Source organism: Mustela putorius, unplaced genomic scaffold (assembly GCF_011764305.1).
Source record: "Mustela putorius furo isolate JIRA1106 unplaced genomic scaffold, ASM1176430v1.1 tig00003836_pilon_pilon_pilon, whole genome shotgun sequence".
In the NCBI taxonomy this organism is placed as follows: Eukaryota; Metazoa; Chordata; class Mammalia; order Carnivora; family Mustelidae; genus Mustela; species Mustela putorius.
The window spans coordinates 11,541,495-11,557,995 of NW_025421989.1; the positions used below are offsets into that span (position 1 = coordinate 11,541,495).

A 16,501-nucleotide genomic window follows, 5' to 3' on the forward strand; every position below is an offset into this window, starting at 1 on the left:
ATTCTTTTTCACTTATCAAGTGGCAAAGATAAAGAAAAGTTGGACAAATATACGGTGTTGGTGATGCTGAGGAAAGACAGGCGCCCTCCTACACTGCTGTGGTAATGTCGATGGGTACAACCTTCACAGCAGGGACCTAATGAAGCCATTAAAGATGAGTTTTTTGAATTCTGGGGAAATGCTAATGGTATAATGTTAAATGGAAAACAAAAAGGCAGAAAGCATACAGCATGACACCAGAAAAAAAAGTACTGAAAGTAAATTTATCAAAACAATAATGACACCTGTTTCTGAGCAGCAGGACAACATAAGTGATTCTAGCTCTGTGGTTGTTTTCTTTTTTTTAGATTTTATTTATTCCTTTGAGAGAGCATGAGAGAGAGAGAGAACATGAGTGAGGGGCGAGGGGCAGAGGGAGAAGCAGGCTCCCCACTGAGCAGGGAGCCCAAAGTGGGGCTCCATCCTAGGACCCTGAAATCATGACCCGAGCCAAAGGCAGAGGCTTAACCCACTGAGCCACCCAGGTGCCCCCAGCTCTGTTCTTTACGCTAATCAGCCTTTCAAACTTTATACAAAGCCTGTAGAAAATGAGTCAGGAGGAGTTGATGAGAGCCTATAAGTGCTCCTGGTTTTGAACTGCGTATTTTAACATTCACCTTAAGAGACAGAGGAGCCCTTGGCTAACCCACACGCCTGGGAAAAACATATACAGTTGATTCTGGTTATTCCCAGTCGTTATGTTCTCTAAAGTTGCCACAATCATCAGATTCGTGAACACCGAACCAACCAATACTCTTGGGAAAAATACAGGGTCTGGTCCCTTGGTCTTGGGAAAAATACAGGGTCTGGTCACTTGGAGCCTCCAACCACATTTTCATCAATCAATCATATATAACCTTGTTTTATGTGTGTTTCTGTTTAAAGATACCTCGTGTGTGTGTGTACACATATATACAGTTGATTCATTAACACTGAACTCAAAGCAAGCAGCCCTCTACCCTCAACTCTGAACAAAAGTATCTAACACACATCCTTGCTCCAAAAGGTACATCACAGCCTTCCTACTCTTCAAACGCTAGACAGCACTCCAGCACTATGCTTGTGGACTACTTTAAACAGCAAAATCACTCACAAAAAGCACAAGAATGTGAAGATGCGGTATTAAGTAGACCTCAAGGACACCAGTTTACAGTCGGCGAGCTGAACCGAGAAGGTAGCGGGCCTCAGCCACGCACACTGACCCGCTCTGCGCTCACCCATAACAGACAGCACCAACACCACAGGTACAGCGTCGGGGGTTACAAATAAATTTTAGTAAGTAGATGAATTCACGAACATAGGCTCCACAGATAATGAGTATTGACTGCAATTATAACTTCGGTTTTAAGGAAAATTCTCACTCAAAAGTCAAGGGCCAAACAGCAGTAGGCTACAGCTGAACTCCTTCCAATTTAAAGTTGAGCACCTTATGATTTATAAATTACACTTTCTAGAGGCAATTAAGTTTCCTTTCCATAATGCAAAAGAAAGCAATGTGTGCCATCATTCGTTTGGTTTAATGTACTCATTGTCCTTAGCAAAAATGTTCTTATCCAATTAAATTCAGCCCATAGTCACCAAGTATCTCCACCCGCAGAACATGGAGAGGTGTGGGATTATCTGAGCTGAAGCAATTTTCAGTCCTCCTGACCACGGGAGGGGAGGTTGAGGCCATTCCTCAACCCAATACACGACAGACAGAATATAATCGAGGCTACCGTAGACATCTATTGTGCATGAGACGGGTAAACACAGAAAGCTATGGGGACCCAATGAAGGAGAAAGTGCACCCTCTTGAGACTGTCTTATGAAACGTGATGGAGACAGTGACAACTGAAAAGAGCTTGAGGGACGAGTACAGTGGTAACTGGAGCTGTGGGAGGAGGCGGTGACGATGTCCTGAAACCAGAAGCAGAGGAGCATGATGGGGAGATGTGTTCTGGAAACTGAGTCAGAATCCAGCATGGGTGTAGGGTAAGTGAAAGGCATAGTTTCCCTTACTACTCTAAGGCAAGACACAATGCCCCCCAAAAGCTAACAAAGAAGAGAACTTGAAGGCCAATGACTAAGTAAGGAAAGGAGATCGGTCCAACTACCTTGATCCTTCGCATTATTTCCAGAAGCTTCTTGGTTTACTCAGCCTTTACAATGCAGTGGTTAACTCTTGACTCTTGACCAGTCCATCTTTCACCTCCTTAACCAGACTGGGAACTGGAAGCAAGCAGGGGCCAAGTCTTCTTCTTCCTTAGCCTCCGTCCCTCCCCAACACACAAACACACACCCAACCTACAAAAGGTTGCCTGACACCAATACCTTCATGCACTAGCCCTTAGTAAATATTTACTCCTTCAATAATTGGCTTGACAAACACACTGAGCCCTGGTCTGTTTCCTAATACAGGTTCTCCCCACGGAGCAGATGGCTACATTTTCTCGTTAACTGTCCCCACGTTTTCTCAGAATATAGGTGTATACGGAGAATGAGACTCTTAAAGTGCCACAGTATTGCATTATACATTTTTGTCTCCTTATCTAAAACTGAAAATAAGTGTTCACCCCATCTCTACAAATATCACAGTTAAATTTGTAAATGTATTGGTATGACCGTAAAAATCCTAGTTTTTAGGCTATGTTCTATTTCAGCCTTTGATTCTATAATTCCTTTTAGACGTAAATACTAATAGTGTTCTTGGATAGTCTTTGGAGTATAAATATTATGAGATTAAACATTTCTGAATATTCCTTTTCTTAAAAAGATTTTATTCATTTATTTGACAGAGAGAGAGATCACAAGTAGGCAGAGAGGCAGGCAGAGAGAGGAGGAAGCAGGCTTCCCACCGAGCGGAGAGCCTGATGCAGGGCTCAATCCCAGGACCCTGAGATCATGACCTGAAGGCAGAGGCTTAACCCACTGAGCCACCCAGGTGCTCCACATTTCTGAATATTCTTGAATAAAAACTAGTTCTTTACATAAAATTATTTAAATCACATCTTAAATTGTTTCTTCTTTCACAAATTATTTTAATTATATAAATATTTTAAGAAGCCCATTCTTTTTTTTAAATTTTTTTTGGGGGGGGGGGTTAGGGGAGGGACAGAGGGAGAGAGAGAAAGAGAATTCCAACTGGACTTCATGCCCAGCGTGTGAGCCCCACACGGGGCTTGATCCCACAACCCCGAGATCATGACCTAAGCCAAAATCAAGAGGTCAACACCCTAAAGACAGAGCCACCCAGGTGCCCCAGAAACCAATTCTCGTTCTTTATTAACTGCTCAAATAAAAATGTCCCCAGTTGCACAAATTCAAAGAATATTAAAAACAGTAAATATTTAAATTTGAATATACTTCATGTAAAGTATGTGGCTTGCCATAGTAGCTAGTCTATAGCTAAGAACTCATAAATTAATTTAACTATTATTCATGGTTTCTAACTTTGAGTTTTCTATTAGAAATGATTACTATGGGCACCTGGCTGGCTCAATCAGAAGACGATGCGACTCCTGATCTCAGGGTCATGAGTTTGAGCCCCACGTTGGGTGTAGAGTTTACTTAAGTCAGCAAACATTTAAAACAAGAAGTGACTATTAGATTTTGGGGTGCCTAGGCAGCACAGTTGGTTGAGCATCTAACTCTTGGCTTTGACTTGGGTTGTGATCTCACGGTCATGAGATGGAGCCCAGAGACAGCTTTATACTCAGCTCAGAGTCTGGTTAAGATTTTCTATCCCTCTCCCTTGGCCCCTCCTCCCCATGTGTGCACACGCTCTTTCTCTCTCAAATAAATAAATCTTCAAAAAAAAGGAAATGATTACTAGATTTAATAACAGAGGGAAATTCAAAAATACTCACGTTTGGAGTCCAATTATTTTACTTACTGTCTCAAAACCTCGATGTGGGTGATCAGGAAATCCGCCTGGTCTACCTCCTTTAAATTCATCAAACAGTAAAAATGGATCCAGATCTTTTAACTGAAATAAAAATTAAATCCAGCAGATTAGATATGCCTTTTAAACCACACTAGTCGGGGATATATTCATGGATAGATCTAGCAAAACTCACCAAAAATGACATAGCTAATGATAAACTTTTGCAATGACAGTTATTTTCAGGCAAGAACACACACACACACACACACACACACAGATTGACTAAGTTAAAGAGCTGATTTTATAAGAATTACAAAGAGAGGAAAAACATTTCATGATCATCTAAGATCTAAAGGGTTAGCACAAACAAGGTACTGTCTTTCCTAAACAGATGCAAAAAAAAAAAAAAAAACCCACCAGTGACTGCATTATCATAAATGCTCTGGAGGAGGACAATTTAACACATATGTTAGACTACTCTCTCCAGGCAAAGATACACATGAAATTATGATGGGAGATGGGCTGAGGATAGAGGCCAAATCTCAAAGGAGTTGGGGTTTTATCCTGAAGGTGACGGGTTTTAATCGTGTTAAGATCAGATTTAGAAAGATCCCTCTAGCATTCAAGTGGAAGATGGCTGAGAGAAGGAAGAGACAGGAGACAAATATTCAGAAGGCACTTTCACTAGTCCAGGCAAAAACAAAGGTCCACTCAGGCAACAGCAGTAGAGATGGAGAATGAAAAACAGAGGAGCACTGGATGCCCCGCCCCCAGGTTTCTAGGGATGGTGCCTGGGAAGATGGGAGAGGCATCCAGATGCCCAGGGAATCTAACAGAAGAAGCAGCCCTGAAATAGTTATTTTAGGTAGTCATTTTAGGTCACGCTGACTCTGAGATATCTACGTAAACGTTATCTGTCAAAATAAAACTATGGATCATCAGTGTCCGGTATGTTGTACAAAAGTTCAAGAGAGGCAGAAACAGATCAGGCAGTCGTCAGCATATCTTGACAGCTATCTTGGTTATTCCTGGCCATTTGTTATTCTACAAAAGTTTTTATTAAACTTAAAAGCTTAGGGAAATAGAAATGTTGTATTTCTGATTGGAATCTCTTTGAGTCTATGGACCAAGTGGGAAAGATTGACCTTTTTTTTTTTTTTTTTGGAGAGAGAGAGAGCGAGAGCATGCACATGTATGAACACAGGGAGAAGGGCAGAGGGAGAGGGAGACACGATCTTAAGCAGGCTCAGCCATCCCACGACCCTGAGAACACGACCTGAGCTGAAATCAACAGTGGGATGCTTAAGCGACCAAGCCGCCCAGGTGTCCCTAGGGAAGGTTGATATTTATATAATACTGAGGTTTCCTATACATAAACATACTTATCTCCACCTATTTGGGGCTTTTAAAATGTCTTTCAATAGGGTTCGTAATTTTCTCCATAAAGACTTTGTATATATATATTTTTAATTTTTGTAGCTAACATTTCTAATGACACTGTAAATACGATTTTTAAATCGTGTTTTTGAATAGTATGCTACTAAGGATTAAAAACGTAAATAGGAAAGTGATTTTTGAACATTGCTAAGTTCTTATTAATTTTAATAATCTATCCATACTTTGGGTTTTCTTTCTTTTCTTAATTTTTCTTAATTTTAATAATCTTAATTTTTCTTTCTTTTTTTTTAAAGGTTTTATTTATTTACTTGACAGAGAGAAATCACAAGTAGATGGAGAGGCAGGCGGAGAGAGAGAGAGAGGGAAGCAGGTTCCCTGCTGAGCAGAGAGCCCGATGCGGGACTTGATCCCAGGACCCTGAGATCATGACCTGAGCCAAAGGCAGCAGCTTAACCCACGATAATCTTAATTTTTCTTAATTTTAATAATCTATCCATACTTTAGGTTTTCTTTCCAGACATTCAGATCACCAGTGTATTTATCTTTTTGTAAAGATTTTTTTTTAATTTATTTATTTGACAGAGAAAGATCACAAGTAGGCAGAGAGGCAGGCAGAGAGAGAGAAGGGGGAAGCAGGCCCCCCGCTGAGCAGAGAGGCCGATGCGGGGCTCGATCCCAGGACCGTGGGATCATGACCCAAGCTGAAGGCAGAGGCTTAACCCACTGAGCCACCCAGGCGCCCCACCAGTGTATTTATCAATAAGCTTTTGCCCAGGGGCACCTGGGTGGCTCACTTGTTAAGTGTCTGCCTTCGGCTCAGATCATAATCCCCGGGTTCTGGGATCAAGCTGCACACTGGGCTCCCTGCTCAGCCAGGAGTCTGCTTCTCCCCCCTTCCTCTGCCTGCTCGTGAGCTGTCTCTTTCTCTCTTAAATGAATAAACAAAAATCTTTTTTTTTTTTTAAATAAGCTTTTGCCCAGTAGTTCACAAATTCCTTTGGTTGCATTAAAGGTGTGGCAGGCTGCTTTTTTTCTGGATTTTGCTAGGCTTGGCTGGCCTCCACACGGCTTGTCATTCTTCATCCCAAGCTGAAACAGTGTCCACTATCTAGGACATGCTGTTCTCATAACCAAGGACAGGAGCAAATGGAAGCCAAGCCAACAGGGCACAATCACGTTAACACATCCCATTGGTGTCAGCATGTGACATGGCCAAGCCCAGGGCAGGAGGGGGGCACTTAAACCCTGCCTATGGGACTCACAGCTAATGTACCTAAAACTGGGGGGAGTGTGTAATCCCACAGGGGGTGGGCAGTAAATATTTGGGAATAATATCCCAACCAACACCCGTCAGCAAATAACGGGTTTTTCCCCTTCGTTGTCCAGCCTTACACGTTCTGTTTCTTTCTCTTGTCTTTTTGCAAGCTAGCATATCTACAACAATGCCGAGAAGTGACAGTAATAGATGTCCTTGCTTCCTCCGATTTTATTCTGATTCACCACCACACAGGTTGTTCAATGCAGGTTTTCTGCAGATTCTCTTCATAAGAAGAAAGAATCCCCACTTCTTCTAGTTCACTAATTTTTTGAACATACACAGTTGTTGAATTTTATTGAACCCCTTTTTTTGTATTATTGAGATACTTTTCCTCTCCTGTAATCTCTTAATGTTGGTAAATTACGTAACTAGATTAACCAACCTCAAACCAAATTGCTACATTTCGGCAATCCAAACTTTGTGGCGATATATTATCTTTTTAATACATTGCTGTATCTGGGTGGTTAATATTTTATGATTTGCTAAAATGTGTATAAAAGCAACGTGATTATCCTTTCACTTGCTGTCCTTGTCCGGTCTTGACCGCAAGGCAATGCCATTTCATGAAGTGATGGGAAGACTCCCTTGAGCTTCCTTTCCCTGGACAGTCTGCACAGAACTGGAATTTTCTGTATCTTAAATATTAAATATTGGGTGAAATTTATCTGTAAAATCATCTGGAGCTGCCGCCTTTGTCACAGGCTTTTAAAATACTGACTCCAGGGGCGCCTGGGTGGCTCAGTGGGTTAAGCGTCTGCCTTCGGCTCAGGTCATGATCCCAGGGTCCTGGGATTGAGCCCCGCATCGGGCTCTCTGCTCAGCGGGGAACCTGCTTCCCCCCTCTCTCTGCCTGCTGCTCTGCCTACTTGTGATCTCTCCTTCTGTCAAATAAATAATTAAAATATTTTTAAAAAATAAAATACTGACTCCATTGCACTAATGACTATGAAACTATTCAGACTTTCTTCTTTCTTTCTCATTGTTTTCAGACTTTAAGCCTTTCTCCAGCTTCCCAAGCTAATTACAGGTGAGCTAATTACATTTTTAAGTTGCGTGTTTATCTCCGGGAGTCTACTGGGTCATGCTGCTAGAAATTATTCTAGAGAGTACTAGACCCTCTCTTTGTCCCTGTCTCTGGTTTCAACTCTCTGATTTTCACGTTCCATGGGAAAACACACACACACACACACACACACACCAGATAGTGTGCACACACATAAATTTAACAAGCTACCGCAAGTTTTTCACATAACCAAGTCTCAGTTCCTTCACTTTAAAATGTGGCCTGTCACCCATTAAAAAGCTGGGCCACTTTGCAGCCCATCCCAATCCTGTGTTTCATGCAGTGAAATACTAAAAGGTAACTGAAAAACAAACCCTTTATTGAATCCTCCCCCCAAACACCCAAGAGGGCGCTTCAACCTCAAAGTCCATTTCAAACCACCCTCACAGCTGCCCGGCAAGTCCCCAATAGTTCCGGCCCCTCTCACTCAGCTCCTCACCCCGCATGCCCTCTCAACTTTGCACCCCCGGGAGACAGCACACTCTTCTCCTCCTCCTCCCCTCTCGCCTCCTGAATGGACTCTCTCCCCGCCGCCAGCACTCAGCCCCTTCCAGGGAAAATCAGACCTAGACCTTTCCAGTCTTAACCCGTCACCCATAAATCCACTTCAGCTCAATGAAAGCCCGTGAATGGAACCAGGGCTGGGAGGAAGACAGCGAAAATGCTCCTCTCGTATTATGTATTTTTCCTCTCACTGGATAATATACAGCTTGAAGCACTGGAAACAATGAGTGCCTGGCAGCGGGGCCAATGCCTAGAGCGCTGTGGGTTTGAGACCAGTGGCCGGGGTGTGCACCGACCCGTCTCCGAGCCACACCGTCCCCACATGCAAAAGAAAGGCTTCAGATGGCTTTTTAAGGTGGCTTTTTAGTTCCACGCTATTAGGATTTTCTGATATTAAAATATGGGTAAAGAGGAGATGAATATGTATTGCTTCTTGGTACCAGTTTGTTGTCCGAGAGACAGGGGAAGGGGCTGAAGAGGTAGAAACGTCCAGTCACAAAATACGTAAGTCACGGGGACAGAGAGGACAGCCAGCGCTGTCTGCTGACAGGTGGTGGCCAGGCTTGGGCAGCGACTAGTTCGTAACGTACATAAATATCAAATCACTCTGCGGGACACTTGAAGCTAAGACACCAGCCATTATGCTGCAGCAGAGGAGTAAAAATACCATCACACACACATACATGCAAAAGAAAAAACTGTGTAAAAAAAAAAAGTGGAAAGAGTTTCCCATGAGCAAGTATGTCCTGCTATGAACTGAATGGTGGAAAGCAGAGGTTCCTTCTTTCCAGGCCCCCCCTCATCACCAGCCGCCGTTCGCAGGACAAGGGTCATCACCTGGCAAGGACTGTTTGCTCAACACCGACTGCACACTCGAAACTTCTGGTCACCAATTCATGACACGGGGATGCGCAGAGGAAGAAAAGGCAGCACAAGCAAAAGTCTGCAGTAGCCGGGGGCAGGTCAAGAAGAGCCAGAAGGATGTAGTGTTTATGGCCAAGAGATGGGGCGTAATATGAGACACTCTTCCTCTAACAAGCAAGAGTACTACTGTACTCTTCCTCTAACAAGCATCAGACTACTGTACTAGACTGTGATTTGCCGGGCTGGGCATTAGGACTTATTAAGGTTCCTAACATTCTGGTGGCACCTGGGTGGCTCAGCCAGTTAGGCATCTGTCTACAGCTCAGGTCATGATCCCAGGGTCCGGGATGGAGCCCAGGGTCAGGTTCCCTGCTCAGTGGGGAGACTGCTTCTCCCCCTCTTTCTGCCCCTCCCCCTGCTTGAGTGCACTCTCTCTCTGTCAAATAAAGTCTTTTAAAGGAATAAATCAAGTTCCTAACATTCAGGAAACATTTAGCAAGTATTCAAGGGCACGTGAGGGGCATGCCTTGTGATCTGTAGGCAGGATTTGATTGATAGAACTCGGATTTTCTACATTTTGACTTGGTTGCCAACTCATCCACACCTTTCTCTCTCTACATATTAAACTGATGAGCTTCTCAAAGCTTTTGAACTAAAGGAGAAGATCCTTTCCTTCACACTGTTCCAAGTCCTTTAACTGCCAAATTCAGGTGGCAGCTTCAAAGCTATTTCCTTTGATATCCTGAGAAGGCCCATCAAGACCTGTGGCCACCACCCATCCAGTCTGTGACATTCCCTTAGGCTCCAGCTGCCTGGCATTTTATTTAAATCAGGAAACACCGGACCTAGCTACCAGGAACGTCCGTTTCTTGAAGACAGAGCCAACGTTATGCTTTTTTATGCTGCTCTGCTGCCTCTAAAATAATTCTGCGTGCACAGAAGGTACTAAAGACATCCCAAGTGGTTCTTGGGTCACATCCTAAGGCACCCTCGCAGTTGCATGTGGTCACATGACTGACTCTGGCTAGTGGGAGGTATGTAGAAATCGCTGGGTGAGCCTTTTAGGGAAGTCCTTCATATATCTATTTTTTAAAAAGATGGATAGTGGCACCTTGCTGTTTGCTCTCTCTGTCTTCCCTGCGCCCAATGGTTGCTATTGCCCCAACAGCTGTCTCAGACCATAAGGCGATGCACTAAGAAGGAACGAAAAATGATGAACTAAGATAGAATGAGCATGGGTCTCTGAAAAGCGGGGAGCCTTCAGGCTCACCCTAGACCTTGGGTTTTCAAAAGAGAAACACAAACCCTTACACAGGGACAGAGGGCAATAATGTCCTGGCAGTGGCCTGGGACCAGCTGAGATCCTGCCCTCCCAACAGCCAACAGCCAACAGCCAACACCACGCTCTCCTGTGTCAAGGCAACATGGGCGCAGCAGAAGGGAAAGACCCGTCGAAGACAGACTCCAGCAGCTGCGACTACCTCCTGGGCCTACTCAGCATCGAGGCAGGGGCCCGACTGTAAGGATGAAAAAGCACAGGGGTGCCTGGGTGGCTCAGTTGGCTGAGGGACTGCCTTCTGCTCAGGTCATGATCATGGAGTCCCAGGATTGAGTCCTGCATCGGGCTCCCTGCTCAGTGGGGAATCTGCTTCTTCCCCTGACTCTCCCCTCTTATGTTCACTTTCCCTCATTCTCTCTCTCAAATAAATAAATAAAAATAAAATCTTAAAAAGAAATCACTGAAAAGGCAGAAGGAAACTGGCAGCATGAAATCCAGACTGAGATCTAGATTCAGCCTTGAATGGACTTGAGCTCTGACTCCATGCCCCTCTACCATGATTCAGCACCCAGAGACCTCGATAATGGACAGCGCCATCTACACAGGCTGTATCACTAAGGACCAAGATTTCTCAAGGTTATTTGACGATATCAGGAGACTCATAATTTTTAAGTATGTAATGGGGTTATAGTTTAATTTCTTAAAGTTGCAATCTTTTAGAAACACAAACTGAAATATTTACAAGTAAAATGGAACGATTCACCTTTAAAATACTTTGAATGCAGGGGTGTTTGGGTGGCTCAGTGGGTTAAAGCCTCTGCCTTCAGCTCAGGTCATGGTCTCAGGGTCCTGGGATCAAGTCCCGCATCGGGCTCTTTGCTCAGCAGGGAGCCTGCTTCCCTTCCTCTCTCTCTGCCTGCGTCTCTGCCTACTTGTGATCTCTCTCTGTCAAATAAATAAAATCTTTAAAAATAATAATAATAATAAAATAAAATATTTTGAGTGCAGGAACAGATGGGGAGTATAGAGGAAACGAGAAAGTCTGGGAGTTGATCACTATGGAGATTGGGTACGTGGGGACTCATTACACTCTTTTCTCTATTCTTCTAGGTTTGCAATTCTTCATAATTAAAAAAAAAATGTCTGACATTGGCCCCAGGAAAATCATGTTCCACCAAGGGGTGTCCAAGTGGAAGGGGGAGCGGAGCCCAGAGGCGGGTACAAATGAGTCGTGGGTTTCCCTCCTGCTGGGAGCACAGCTGAGGGAGCCCAAACATCGCACTATGCAATCATCATCCACGTGCCAGCTTGGCAGCCTTGGCCCGCACAGAATCGTGATGAAAGCCAAGCCCGCCCCATCTCTGCTTTATTGTTCATCACCAAAAGGCTCAGTGAAAGCTTTGTAAATACCTCTACTTCCTCATTTACGGCCATAGGGAACCGGTTGCTGAGGGCCACTCATACCACACACTGGTGTAAATTATACACTAAAATAGCTTTGGGCTCCAAAGGGTCGGCGATGTTTCTTTAGAGACGAAGCCTTGGCACAAAAAGTTTCAAACGTACCGCCCCGAAACCACATCAGTGCTTCCCTTCTCTGAGGACTGGAGGGTGAGGGGGTCTGCCTTCTGCCGCGCTAACAGTACGGTGACAACCTAAATGGTCAAAAGTAGGTCCATGACTAAGACAGTAACACTGTGCCGGACACGGGAACATGTCACAGTGACTTAAATGATGTTCGTGAAGGGGCCGCCTGGGTGGCTCAGTCGGTCAAGCATCAGACTCCTGATTTCAGCTCAGGTTGTGATCTCAGAATTGTGAGACCGAGCCCCCCCGTCGGGCTCCGCACTGGGCATGGGACCTGCTTGACATTCTCCCTCTCTCTCTGTCCCTCCTGGCCTCACATGTGTGCGTGCTCTCTCTCTCAAAAAAAAAAAAAAAAATAGATGTGCATGAAGAATTTATATTTCCATGGGAAGTGCTTATGTTACCCTGTTAAATGAAAACAAGGACAGAAAATTGTTTAGTTTATATAATCCCCATGACGTAAAACGTACAGCTATAATGGAGAAAAAAAGGAAACAATCTCCGTCTTAATCATGATTAAACCAGGGTGACGGCATTATGAATAATTCCAATCCACATATTTTTCCTTAGGGTAGAGGCATAAACGGGAGACCCTCTGAATCAGTAGAATGTGGGTGTCTTTAAAGCACAGGTTTTCAGCCAGGGACTCTTAACTGGGTACCACGGATAGAATTCAGGGCAGCTGGGGAAAAAATTACATCTTGATTTTCACTAACCTCTAACTGAAAATTGTTTTTTCATCTGGAATTTTTTTTTTGGTAGTAAAATATACATAAGAAAATTTACCATTTTAACTTTTTTTTAAGTAAACACTTCAGTGTCAGGAAGTACATTCACACTGGTAAGTAAGCGTCCCCAGCAACCATCTCCAGGCTGGAATGTAATACTTTATTTTTTTTTAAGATTTTTAAATTTATTTATTTGACAGAGACTACAAGTAGGCAGAGAGACAGGCAGAGAGAGAGGGGGAAGCAGGCTCCCCGCTGAGCAGAGAGCCCGATGTGGGGCTCGATCCCAGGACCCTGGGATCATGATCTGAGTCGAAGGCAGAGGCTTTAACCCACTGAGCCACCCAGGCGCCGCTGGAATGTAATACTTTAACCATGAATGCAGTCAAAGCAGCACAGTAAATCACCAGCACCTGCGACCCTGTCACCACTAGAACTCAAAGCTGTTTCATATAACGTGACAGTTGCTACAGGTATACTGAACTACTTTTTAAAAGATGTATTTATTTATTGGGAGGTGGGGCTCAACCTCAGACCCTGAGATCATGACCTGAGCCGAAACCAAGAGTCCGATGCTCAACTGACTGAGTCACCCGGGCGCCCCAGTATAGGGAACTATTACTCTCGATGTCCCTCGCAGCTTTGAAATTAGGTAGTGATATGACCTGTCACTGAGTCTTGTTACTTAATGCAAATTACTAGATTACAAATTTGTTTTGTAATATTCTGCTCACCATATTGCCATATGTTTTCCTTTGTAATCCTATGTATTTTATTTCACACATTAAAAAAATATTATTCTGGGGCACCTGGGTGGCTCCGTGGGTTAAGCATCTGCCTTCAGCCCAGGCCCCGAGTTCATATCCCTCTCCCTCTGCCACTCCCTGTGTGTGTTCCCTCACTCTCCCTCTCCATCAAATAAATACAGTCGTAAAAAATATGTGTTACTCTGAGAAGAAACGCGTCGGTTTCATCAGACTACGTAAGGGGTTGACAGGACTAAAAATATTTAGAAGGCTTCAGCAGATATGTCCTGACAGATGGAGTCATTAAAGAATTAGCTACCCTCGACGCACAATAATGGCTTTACTAATGGGTGTCCAAATTCCTCATAATTGTTCTTTCAGTGATGCGGCCTAGTAGAATATGATAGCACATCCATCTCCGTGTCCCCAACACCCGCTGTCCATTTAGAACTTAGAATAATCTTGTTTGTGTGTAATCCTTATTTGCTTGTACCCTTTGGAAAACAATGCCTGATGGACCCCCAGTGACATTCACGGGTGAAAACGAAAGAGCATAAGAAAGCCAGAGCCGATTTTAGGCAGAAGAACAAACTGACCTCATTTAAAAAAAAAAAAAAAATCCAGGGGCGCCTGGGTGGCTCAGTGGGTTAAGCCGCTGCCTTCGGCTCAGGTCATAATCTCAGGGTCTTGGGATCGAGTCCCGCATCGGGCTCCTTGCTTGGCAGGGAGCCTGCTTCTCTCTCCACCTCTGCCTGCTTGTGTTCCCTCTCTCTCTCTCTGACAAATAAATAAATAACAAATTAAATCTTAAAAAAAAGAAAAAGGAATCCATTTCCCTAATATACTTCTTCCTTTATTCAAAAATATCTGGCGGCGGGGGTGGGGGGCGATCAACATCACTAATCACCAGGGAGGGAAATGCAAATCCAAACCACAGTGAAAGATGACCTCACACCTGTCAGAATGGCTAGCATCAGAGAGCCAAGAAATAACAAGTGTAGGGAAAGGTGTGGAGGAAAAGGAACCCTTGTGCCCTGTGGGTAGGAATGTAAATTGGTGCAGCCACTATGGAAAACAGTAGGAGCTTCCTCGAAAAATTAACAATAGGACTACCATATGATCCAGCGATCCCACTGCTCGGTGTTCACCCCAAGAAAACAAAAGCACTAACTTCCAGAAAGGGATCTGCACCCCCACATTCATTGCAGCATTTTCCCACAATAGCCAAGACCTGGAAATCACCCTAATACCCACTGAATGGAAAACGACAATATGATATATATATGTGTGTGTGTACACACACACACACACACACACACACTGAGATACTACTTAGCCATAAAAAATGAGATCTTGTCATGTGTAACAACATGGGTAGATCTTGAAGGCATTATGCTAAGTGAAATAGAGAAAGCCAAATACCATAAGAGCTCACTTACACGTGGAATCAGAAAATATATAAATGAACCAAGCGCACAGACACAGAGAACAGCTTCGTGGTTTTTGCCAAAGGTGGGGGGTGGGGGGTAGGCGAAATATGTCAGGTGTTCAAAAAATACACAGTTGCAGTTATAAGTTATGATATCATTAAGTCCTGGGGATGTCATGTACAGCATGGTGACTGTAATCAACATCATTGTTCTGCACACTTAGAAGCTGCTAAGAGAGTACATCTGAAAAGTTCTCATCACAAGAAAAAAAAAAGTTGTCTAACTACGTATGGTGACAGATGTTAACTAGACCGATTGTGGTGATTGTTTTGCAATATATATAAATACTAAATTTCTCTCTTCTGTGTTGTTTACCTGAAACTTACAATGTCATAGGTTAGTTATACTGCAATCAAAAAATGTTTTTGTAATCTGTGATGGTGATGAGCACTATTTTCCATGGGCTATAATCACCACTTGATACCTTTCTGTACAAATAAGATATTCTTTTCTGCAAGTCCCACATTCTCTGCAATTTTCAAATAAAACTGCTCTCTCATGCTGAAAGAGGTCTACCTAACCTAAAATCATCTATGAGAGAAGCCTTCTCACACCCCCATCCCCACAGGAGGTCCACAGAGTTGGGGCTCTGTGGTTTGTCCACAAACCCAAATCCTTTGCAAGGCTAACTGGCCAAGCGGGAGGGAGACGGGACCCAAACCAAGCCAAGCAGATGCTTTCCCCTGGGAATTTGGAACCGGGACCTAATGTTACTCCTTGGTGCTTTGAATTGCGGGGGAGTCAACTTGGGGCTATATAGTGGGCATGTTTGGTGATGAGGCTCAACTCAGGGTAGGACAAGTGAATGCGGAGAGGGGTGGAGAGGCTTCAGCTGCACCTTCTGTGCCAGACCTCTGTGCCCGAGTTAGCGAAACCCCCTCAGAGTTCACCCCCGTGCCCCCCCCATAAAGCAGCTCATGATTGCCCCAAGCCCTCTCTTCCCAAGGTAAGCCTCAGTATCCCACCAGCACCTTCTTCAGGAAAGCACGAAAACAGCTCCCCAAGCAGCTTACCTCGGGTCTGCCAGTGCTTCTTCGGACCCTGGCTCCAATCCCTTCCGACTGCCCCCAGCTGAGCACGGACAGGATCACTTTCTTGGAGGATGCCATGCTGAAGTCTCAAAAGAGTGTTCCTACACTGAAGTGTAGAGGTTAGAGGGCCAAAGGGTGGGGGAGGACAGCAACAAAAAAGACAAATCATAAGGAGGACACATCCAAAGACCACGAAATTAGGGATATTCAATTCAGACCTGCCCCAAATATAAACAGCTACAATATATCGGCTGCTTAGTCTGTAGAAGACCTGGGTTAGGAAATTTAAAACAATAATGCTGGTGAACATGTACAAGCGCTAATACATTAGTACCACTAATCATTTGCAATCTCATGCAATCCTACAGCCATCTTTTACAAGGTTTAGCAATAACAGCTCTGCTGGGCACTTACTAACCTCTAATGAGTGCTTTATATGGTTTTTTTGGGTTTTTTTGTATTTTTTGAAGCCAGCTCCACACCCAGCCTGGGACTGGAACTCGGGACCTTGTGGTTAAGAGCTGCATGCTCGATTGACTGGGCCAGCCAGGCGCCCCTTTATCTGCTTTATCTCATTGCTGCCCCACGA

General features: G+C 44.1%; 1 protein-coding gene across 1 annotated transcript in view; it reads right to left on the reverse strand.

The window, feature by feature from the left end:
• PIR (pirin) overlaps nucleotides 1-15,990 on the reverse strand; it is a 131,981-nt gene extending 115,991 nt beyond the window's left edge. Inside the window, exons 1-2 of the mRNA XM_004758968.3 lie at nucleotides 15,895-15,990; nucleotides 3,914-4,006 (exon numbers count right to left, since the gene is read on the reverse strand). Of these exons, the coding sequence (XP_004759025.2) occupies nucleotides 3,914-4,006; nucleotides 15,895-15,990 (189 nt within the window). The remainder of the gene's footprint in view (nucleotides 1-3,913; nucleotides 4,007-15,894) is intronic.
• Between the last annotated feature and the right edge of the window lie 511 nt (nucleotides 15,991-16,501).